The sequence below is a fragment of the Morus notabilis genome, unplaced genomic scaffold (genome assembly GCF_000414095.1).
Source record: "Morus notabilis unplaced genomic scaffold, ASM41409v2 Scaffold958, whole genome shotgun sequence".
NCBI classification, from domain to species: domain Eukaryota; kingdom Viridiplantae; phylum Streptophyta; class Magnoliopsida; order Rosales; family Moraceae; genus Morus; species Morus notabilis.
In genome coordinates, this window is record NW_010364973.1 from 38,368 (window position 1) to 48,914 (window position 10,547).

A 10,547-nucleotide genomic window follows, 5' to 3' on the forward strand; every position below is an offset into this window, starting at 1 on the left:
ATAACTGAAATATTATTGTTTTTTATATAATATTATAATTATATTAATCATTTTAATAATGTTATTTTATTCTATATCACAATTATATTATATATTATATAATAATAGTTTTTTATTATATTAAATATAATGATAAATATATATTATATTGTAATTATATAAATTATATCATAGTATAATATAATATAGTCGTAATTTTTAACTATCTACAGTAATTCAACTTTATAATTTACTAAACGTTATTACACTGATTTTAGAACCAACACAGCTACTATAATTATAGTTTACCAAACACTAAGCTAATTTTTATAACAGCTACTTTTTCTTTCAGTACAGCTAAAAATAATTTTTCTAAAATCTCCAGCACTACTAAACTATGCTCTCACAAAACGTATGTTTATCGTTCTTTTCGTCAAGAAATTCCTCTTTCGGTTCACATTGTGGGCAAAATTGCTTTCACACATCCTGTTCAAACATAATTCAATGATATGGGACTTAATGAGTTATATAAACCTGACAACCTAGCAAACTCACACATAATGTGAACAAAAATATTGCAAGGAAAGTAATGAGTATGTTCCCCAACAGGTTTGCAGCATGATGTATTGGGATGGAGACTAATATCTTGGTTTTTATAAGTAAATAACCCGAGATCAGTTTTTGGAGGACCAACACAAAAGTAATTCCAACCTGCAAAAGTCTTTATATATATATATATATATATGTGTGTGTGTGTGTGTGTGTGTACAAAGGTCAAAAAAAAAAAACACGTTTAGAAGATTTGTTATCGTCTTGGCTCTTGTTTTAAGATTCGTGTAATCCTTTGGAAATCTATTTTATGGGCATAGTCCACGCCAACTCCCCTGAAATTAACTTGGAAAAGCTTTAGCCATGAACTGGCTGGTGGTCCTCCTCCAGCAAATCTTTATGGACCTAAAAGATCTTCACAAATCCTGAAAGAATATTGGGATCGACTTTGGTGCCGTGGAATGGAAATAATACATATACATATAGTCTAATTTGTGTCTCTTTGATCAAGTTAATTATTTGATGTCCATAGAAAAATAGGTTTATTAACGACACCGCAGACAAGTCATCTAGAGAAGAACCAATCCATTACTAATAAACTATATAAAAAGACTACTACGTGTGTTAAAATTTGATTGGAAGGACTAACCAATATTGGGACAGCATATTTGAACTTGACATTTATTTGCATGGCTAAATTAATTAACTTTTACTAAATTAAAGTCTAATATCATTGTCTAGTACCCGATGGGCATAGGGTTGTTTTTCTCTTCTTCTATTTTTCTTTTTTTAAAAAAATTGTCATTATAAAGAGATTTCGTCGTTATTATATGACTTCATTTGACTGCATTAGCATCTACAGCTGTAGGAAAAGTTGACACTATTTTATAACTTCAAAATTTCACGTCCGTGTGTCTCTATTTCAAGCATCATGATATGACAAGTATTGATATAAATGTGTGTGTGTGTGTATACACAATGGCTTAAACTTTATAAGATATATATATATATATATGTGTGTATATCATATATATCTATGAAAAATCGTCTGCCAAGTGCCATCCCCTAATTAGTTATTCTCTTGAACTTCAAATCAATTGGCTTGTATTATTTGTTTTCTTTTTTAATATTTAAAATAAGGCAGTCTTCTAACAGAATCAGCGACACAGATCTTGGATATCATTTCCGTAGATTTTAAGGTATCCAATGAAGAAAATAGTGGAGTGAGAAGCAATAATATTCGATATCCCTAGCATCTCAAGTCATCAAAAATATTCGTAATATTCAAACGAAGAAGATTTGGAATCTCAGACGATATTAGAAGTACTCAATTCATTTCTTATATATTCAAATTCGCAATTCATTTTCCTCATGTAAACGAATTACTATTGCAAAAACTTGCTTACGTTGGAAAGCACCAATTGATAATACAAAGTTTAGTTAGTACACTATTGTTTTCCCCAAGTTCGATATAATTAAGTATAATTAGTGGCTATTGCCAGAAGTTCCGCACTATGAAAAAACTAATATTAGATTTTTTTTTTTTTTTTTGGTTAGATAGAAACATAGTTATAAATTTCTCATAATAATGGGGCAAAACTGTAGCTTTTCAGGCGGGGGGGGAAACAGTACTCAATTAAAATTTCACTAATCGGCGAAGTACTCTGATGCATTAGTAGTTGCTAAAGCTCTTAAAAATAATGTTGCTTTCAATAAGGAGTATTTAATTAAGAAAATCTTTCTTTAATCGAATATATATATGATCATATAAAAGGATGCTTTATTTAATATAATATTATAACAGATTTAGAGTGGAAAGAAATACTACTACTAATGAAATTAGTAATATATAACAAACAAAAAAATCCAATGCATCCTATAACAGTATTAGAAATAGTAATGTAAAATGATTAGTGGAATTGCACAAGTGAAAAGGGACATGTGAGCCTAATCCATGCAAAGACTTGTCTCAAATTAAACGCTTGTCTTTATAAGGACTACAAGCTTGGTAGAGTCGAAGATTGGAGTAAACTCATCATCGTATAACTGATCAGCAACTGAATGTAATAAATTAATGTGGTTGTCCACAAAAGCATGTGTTTGTCACCCTCGTTCATTTCACCGATTTGAGTTTTCAATTCTACGTTTCTACAGTAAAAAGCTCTCAAAAAATGTCACATCTAACTTTTTTTACTACAGTAAAAAGTTCTCATAAAATGTCACATCTCAGCTCGAATTAAAAACTCGAATCTGTGAAGTGAACAATCTCAGCTAGTCCGCTTTACCTTACCCTTTTGAGGGTCGTTTTTGTTTTACCTACACCGGTGATGAAATATATGTTGCACCTGTCCTAAATTTAAGTGATCACATTACCTGCAATCCCTAATTTGATCATAATTACTTGGTTAATTTTCTTCTTGCAAAGGTTTTTTATTTTATTTATTTACTTCACTACTGAAGTTTCAGTTATATCATCCCACTCGGAGTTTAACCCACAGATCAAAAAATTGCTTAGGTATGTAGTGGACACTGGAGTCAGCATTCTACTTTAGTGAAGGCGTATATTAATTTTTTTTTTTTTTTTAGAAAAATGCATAACATGGAAATATGTGAAATTGTATTAAATTATTTTTCACAAAAAAATCAAATACAGATTGAAAGGTGTAAGTTCAATAAGGGCATGTATGAGAACGTAAAATTTTAGTGGGGGCAAAATAGAAATGTCTTTAGATTAAAGCTATAAAAATTTAGTGACAAAAGTATTGTTGACTGTTGCTGTCGTTTCAGAAAATACTTGTAGTTCATTAAAGGATTTTTTTTTTTTTTCTGGGAACTACATCAAGGGGATGTTATTGTTCTGGACTGCCGTTGTGTTGTTTTTCAAGTTAGTGTTGGCCTGTTTTTTTTTTTTTTTTTTTTTTTTTTTTTTTTTGGTCTTGAGGTTGCATATATAATATCAGCCTACTATTTATTAGAACTATCATCGTCTTATTAACCTCAACATCCCGTGTCGTTTTGTTGCCGTTTTACTGTTTTCAAGTTATCCTCTCTGCTTCTCGACATTCTTGTCGTTTAAATACTCGTGGCCTTTTCAATTATTGTCGTTTTCCTCAATGATGTCATTTTTATTGTCGTTTTAAATTTCCGCCATTATTCTCATCTTAAGGGTTACTGTCGTTTGTATGTTAATTTTCGACGCTATTGTCCTTTGCCAGTAGATATTGTCGTTCAACAGTTATTATCCTTTTAAATAGGTTGTTCTCCGTTTCGGTACATTGGTCGAGTTTAAATTTTTTCCATTGTTGAAGTGCGATAGATATAGAGAATATACTAAATAGATGGATATTACATTGTCGTTTTGTTTGAGGAAATGTCGTTTAGTTGCTTTTGAAAGTAATCGTTTCTATTTTTCGAAATTATTGTAGCTCGAATGAATTATAGCCTTTTAAGCTATTGCCGTTGTTAAGTGGTTAAAGTGTTGTTTTTAAGTCTTCAGTGTCCTTTTCGCAGTCCAAAACAAACAAAAACAAAAACAAAACAAAAAACAAAAGAAAGTATACGCTGTCTTTTCTTAAATATTTTCGTTTGTACAAATCGTCATGTTGACGTTTTTATTTTTTTATTTCTTTATAATTTAGAAAAAGATATCGTGTCGAGACTTATAGCCTTCAGACTTTCTTCGTTGGCAATAACGCTGTCCTTTTTTATTTTGATTTTAAAGTGGGAGGTGTCGTTTCTTAATTTATTGTCGTCCATGTGTTACTGTCGTTTGTAGTATATTATGTCGTTTATTGAAAATATACGTGTCGTTTTTAATCATGATGGTTGTTTTTTGGGATTGTATCCTTTCTTGAGACTATTGTTCGGGTGCATTGTCGTTTTCATTCTGTTGTTTTTAGTAGACGTTGCCATTTAGAATATATTGTGTCGTTTTAATATTTTTGCTTTCTTTTAGTAGATACTGTCGTTTCTTAATCACTGTAATGGTTTGAAGAAGGATGCGGTGTCGTTTCCATCAATTTTTTGTTTCTATCAACATTGCCGTTTGTATGTGGTTGCCGTTTTGGATAATATTGTCCTTTTATTTTGAAGATTTTGTCGTATTTAATTACCGCTGGTGGCTGGATATTATGAAAAGTAACACGTTTGTTGTTTTCAAACACACAAATTTAGGATAACCCGCCAGATACATGTGCGTTGAGATTCCTTTGTTTTCATTGTATTTAATACGAGAGAGACCTTAACGTTTGTGGTCCGTATATTTAAGATAGAAGATTCAATTAAAAAAAACAAAAAAACAAAAAAAAACTTTGATTTGCAAAACAAGGAATTGAAACTACGGCTACTTTCTTTCCTGATTAAGGCTTAGACATGCCCCATCTCAATATCAAGAACAATGACAGATTTTGAACGTCTAAATAACAGCAGTTTGAGTTCATAAGGAAAGACTTTTTTTTTGTTTTTACATTCCTACAAAACTCTCAAGAAATACAAATGGAGCTTCATAGAGGTAATTCTCTTACTGACCCTGAAAAATAAGCTGACTTTCATACACCATAGTACGAGAAGAACAATTACAAAAAAAAAAAAAATTTAAAAAAAAAAAAAAGACAAAAAGAGCAGTTGGTCTTTGTCTGAATACCCTCATATTCACAGATTCCACAATCAAAAAAATTCTGCTTCAATTTACGAATGGGATAAACCAACCAGTACTCTTCCCCCTCAACCAAGCCAACTTTTTGCCTTTGCTTGCCTCTCATAGATCAATAAGACAATAATTTTGCAGCGAAACAATCATCTCGGTGAGCCAAGCAATGTCATGTCACAAATTCAGAATTATACTTTGAGCAGTGTATGACCCCATAGAATGTTGCAGAAGCGGTAGATAGCCTGAAACTCTTGACACTCATCAGTGACCAAAACCTACTGAAACAGCAGACTAAGCGGTAATTCTCAGCGTGCCTCCAAGTTCGACCGGAACAAGAGGGACAAGAGAGTGCAGAACATCCGTTATCAGAGGACGGTAACTCGGTTCGGGTTGCACACATAGCACTGCCACAGCAGCGACCTACACATAGCATATTGAAACCGGTTTGACAACAGCAAAGTATGGATGATGACAAATTTTACTTCTTTGTTGCATTTTCTTTCTTCTCTTTTGTAAACAAAAAGTAAAACGAAGGAGATCTTCTAAAATTGTTGTGTGAGAGAATCTCCATCGTTCTTTTTCACCCTTTACAGCAGAAACCGAAAGTGATAGCAAACAAGACTTAAACCACACAGCGAACAAATGCAGGGACCTTTCCTATAACTCACTGACTTATTTTTAAATTCTATTTGCCACAGCTTACACATACATGCACACAGTATTTATATCAAGAAAGTTCCTTTTTTTTTTTTAAATTTGCAACCCATTAATGTGGAAATTAGCCATTTCATTTTCCAGTCCACAAACCTGGTACAAGTGCTTCAGATCCATTGTATCTTTTATAACAGCATCTACAATGTTCGGAAGCTTTGATCTGTCAGTAAGCTGTGGCATGGCCTGCATTATAGCATAAAGTAGTTAAGTTAGTTGTTGATGTTGTTTGTTGGATACATTGGGAAAAGTGACTAGACTGCTTGGGGTTTAAGAGGAAGACATACCCATGTGACAATAGATTGGCACTGAGCTGGTGCCAGTTTTTCCACAGGCCTTCGTCCTAACAGAAGCTCCAACAGAACAACCCCAAATGCATAAACGTCACTCTTATCCGTCAACTTACCTGAAAATATTTTTGTTAGTAATTTCCTTTCAAGTTAGTTACCACCAGTGCTTAAGCAACAAAATACACCAGGATCAGCATGATCAAGATATTGCAAAAGGAAGGAGTGAAACAAGGCATTACAAATTTACAATATAAGATTTGGAAGCTGCTACTAAGGTAAATACTAAAGTTCAACTGATCCCTGTGTTTAAGGCTACCCCAGATTAAAAGGATTGAAACAAGGCATTACAAATTTACAATATAAGATTTGGAAGCTGCTACTAAGGTAAATAGTAAAGTTCAACTGATCCCTGTGTTTAAGGCTGCCCCAGATTAAACTCAGGACCCGTTTGGTTCATGGGTTCAAGTCAGCCATTTTGATTCTGAATTCAAATTTTGTGACAGAACCCATTGGCGGGAACTTCTTTTAGTTAAATTTGCTGTGAGAGACAACATTGCAGCAGAATCAGAATCATGCGTTTAAACGCGTGAACCAAACGGATCCTAAGATATTCCCAAGCCAGCAACCTGGAAAGTGGAAAGTTAAAAAACTTCAAATCACCTTGAACCTAATTATTGTGTCACCTCACTAATATTCACCAAACTTGAACATTATGAGTTTCCTTTTTTTTTTTTTTTTGGATATCTTGTTTTCTTCCAGCTAGTAAATAAAAGGCAAGTTCTTATTACGCCAACCATTGGCCTAAAATGGTAGATTAAGAGGAACTTTGAGACATTATTAATCCGGAAGATAGCATGCCCTACATGGCAGTACAGCTACCATGTGCTGCTCACTATTACTTGATGCAAAGATATATAATTAACAAACTTCACCAAGCTCAATACACTAGAAGTTGTCAGGGATCCAGAGAACAAATATAATTAACACATTAGTTGGGGAAAGAGAATAATATACTTATGAATAGACATATAGCAAAGAGTCAAACTTAAAAGACACACTTGTGCCATTATTACAAGCTTAGTTGGCATACCATCTAGCAGATACTCCGGAGCTACATAACCCAATGTGCCTGAGAGCTTGATGCTGTTCTTGTTTTGGGTCCCATCGGCTACAGCAAGTCCAAAATCGGATAACTGATTCCACAACCATTAGAGAGAGAGAGAGAGAATTAGTGATATTTATTGGGAAAGAGCAATAATAATGTACAAAATCCTACATTATCAATAGCATAGGACTCGACAATGTTAAAGATAATATAGAAGAGAGATAGGACACTTGGATAATTTTATACGTTTTCTTACTTTGGCATTGAAGTTGGCATCCAAAAGAATATTAGATGATTTCATATCTCTATGGATCACTGAAGGGTTGCAGTGTTCATGCAGATATTCTAATCCTCTGGTAAAAAAATTGGCCAATATGTTAGTGGGCAAATAGAGAAAAAAAGAAAAGAAGAAGAAGAAAAAGACAAAAGAGAAGGGGAAAAGATAATATAAACAAATAATTAAATGGGAAGACAATCTGACCTTGCTGTATCAAGAGCAATTTTCATCCGCATATGCCACGTTAATGCAGAACCATGGGAGGGTCCTACCAAATTGATGAAAAATATATTATGTAAAATGAAGCAATTATATATAATAAGACCATAGACCGCTCACCGCTTTCATGAAAAATAAATAAAAAATTAAGGCGTATTAACCAACACCAAATTCAAGTGTGTATCCAGTCATTTTTTTAAAAAGAATTAAAGAAACGCCATACCATGCAATTGCGTTTCCAGAGACCCATTTTGCATCAATTCATAAACTATAAACCTCTCGTCGCCTTGACTACTACAACCCAGAAGTGAAATAACATTTGGATGCTGAATCCTTCGCAACAAATTCACTTCATTCTGCAAAAGTTCCCAAAATTGGCAATTCCATAACCTTAATAATTTTATTAAAAAAAATAAGTAAATTTAAAATTTTCAACAAAAAAAAAAAAGTAGTACCTGGAACTCTGTCTCGGCATCTTGGCTTGTGCAATCGAGCTTCTTCACTGCAACAATCAAGTTATCTTCCAATTGAGCCTTGTAAACTCGCCCAAACCCACCTTCACCCAATATATTACTTTCCAGAAAATTATCCGTTGCTTTTTCTAGGATCTTATAGTCCATCAACAGAACAGATCCATTTTTCCCCACCAAACTTGTGGAGTGGAAGCGACCAACAAATGGATTTAATCTCAGCCCCTTTTCACCATCTTGAGAGAGGAAAAAAAAACATAACCCCATAAAAAATCAGACAATACATACGAAGCACAATTGAAGAAAATTCAAAAATAGAAAATACCCAGAAACTGGTTGTGGTAAAAAAAAAAAAAAAAAAAAAAAAAAAAAAAAGGGATAGTTCTGAGAACTTCTCTTTTTAAGTCTCTTGTGAGAAAACTTAAAGTGATAAACGCACAAAATCAACAACGACAATATGATTGCTCCTAGAATAGTGCAAGCAACGATTAGAGCCACGAGAATTCTCTTGTGGGAACCCATTTGATGCTTTGGAGTTGGACTTACTTCTTCAATTCCTGTTTACACAGTACACACAACACAAAAGATAGATTAAAAAAACAGCTCAAGTTTGGACCGTTACGCGAAATGACCAAAACCTTACAACATTAAAACATTTAAAAATAAAAGCTTTGTTCTGTTTTTTCAAACAGAAATAAACACATCTGAAGGCGGTGTATAGCTGCTATTACTATTGGCCACAAGATTAAGAAAAATTCAAACACTCTTTTATACAATATTAAATGCGCTTAATTTCGTGGGCGTTTTTCAAAATTTGAAATCTTGACAAAGGCTGAGAGCGTGACCATTCTAGAAAACCAAGCATGAAGTGAAAAGAACAGGCCACAGAGTGAGACAGAGAATGAGACATTAATAATAAAACAAAAAAAAACGAGAGAGAGAGAGAGAGAGAGATTACCAGGAGAGTGGGCAGGCATTATAGAAGAGATTTGAGAAAAGGGTGAGATAGTCGGAGAGGAAACAAGAGGGTTCTCCGGTGTGGCACCAACCCCAATGAAACATGGCTGCTGAAGAAGAAGAAGAACAAGGACTACTAGAAGAGGAAGAAGAACAAGCTTCATAGTTTTTGTTCTTTTCTATGCGTTTTTCTTTTTATATTTTTTTTTTCTTTTTTTAAGAAGACATGAAGATGGAGAAATGTGCTTTTGGAGGGCTCAAAAGCAACAAAGACAGAAAAAAGGTGAGAATGTGAAAATTTGGATGGACCATCTCGTAAGAAAGAAAGGGCTTCTCTTTCTAGTTTCTTTTTTTGAATTTCTGTGTTTTTTTTTCTTTTTTATAATATATTTTCCCATCCATCTATTTTTGTTGGAAAAGAGAGAATGGAAAAGGAAAGGGAAAGAAAGGAGGGCGAGAAAAAAAAAAAGGGTTAATATTTTTAAGAATGTGGGGGCAAGGGCACAACAGTCACATGGCCCGTGGGCAGTTGAGAAAATTTGGAACCGAATATTTTCTATTTTTCCACCAATGCTTGACTGTGTGAGAAGCCCTCCTCATTTTTCCCCACCATTCCTCTCACAGACTCCACTTTTTTTTTTTTATATATATTTTGACTGCGTCTCTTAGAATAAAAAATGATAGGCTGTGTTTAAAATTAATCTCATTTTTATTTTTCATATTTTTAAAAAAAAAATAAAAATATTTTTAAAATAGTGTTTGACGCAATAAAGATAAAAAAATATAAATAAAAATAATTTTTTACTTTAGTGTAAAATGAGAGAGAAATTGTCGTTTTTCATTTTTTATTTTTATTTTCTCATCTCTCGACCAGAGAGAGAGAAAGATAGCATTAATAGGTTTTTTTACACTGAAAATAATATCTTGATAAAACTATCAAACATATTTTTAAAAATAATTTCTGTCTGATATTAAAAACGTTTTCATTTCATTTTCATACAAAAAATAAAATTATTTTAAAAAAAGTTCCAAACACGTCCTATATATATCCTAAAATCTGTCTTCCAATCAAATTGTATCAAATTAGATAAAGTACAATGGTTATCAAAATAGAACGAGAACATAATGGTTAAAAACTGTGTTATACCCAAAAGATACCCAGCTACAAAATTCTCTCAAAAGTTTCAACCGTCCCACTGTAGGGATTAAGGTAAATATGTCATAAAATTAAGGTGTAGGGCATAAGATCATGGAGGTCCATCAAGTAACGCGAAGTTATTTGCAGCATTATTTTCTTCACTGTACTCCGTGCAAGTCATTTATGCTAAACAAGACAGAATAA

The 10,547-nt window shown here is 32.9% G+C and overlaps 1 protein-coding gene across 1 annotated transcript; it reads right to left on the bottom strand.

Annotated features, from left to right (window-relative positions):
• Window positions 1-4,873: 4,873 nt before the first annotated feature.
• Window positions 4,874-9,526, bottom strand: LOC21386990 (probable receptor-like protein kinase At1g80640). The gene is made up of 10 exons (XM_024171567.1): window positions 9,207-9,526; window positions 8,627-8,805; window positions 8,234-8,485; window positions 8,002-8,134; window positions 7,764-7,827; window positions 7,539-7,635; window positions 7,268-7,370; window positions 6,175-6,293; window positions 5,984-6,073; window positions 4,874-5,596 (listed from the first exon to the last, which is right to left on the bottom strand). The coding sequence occupies exons 1-10, from the start codon at window positions 9,367-9,369 to the stop codon at window positions 5,468-5,470; spliced, it is 1,329 nt and encodes a 442-aa protein (XP_024027335.1). The 5' UTR covers window positions 9,370-9,526; the 3' UTR covers window positions 4,874-5,467.
• Between the last annotated feature and the right edge of the window lie 1,021 nt (window positions 9,527-10,547).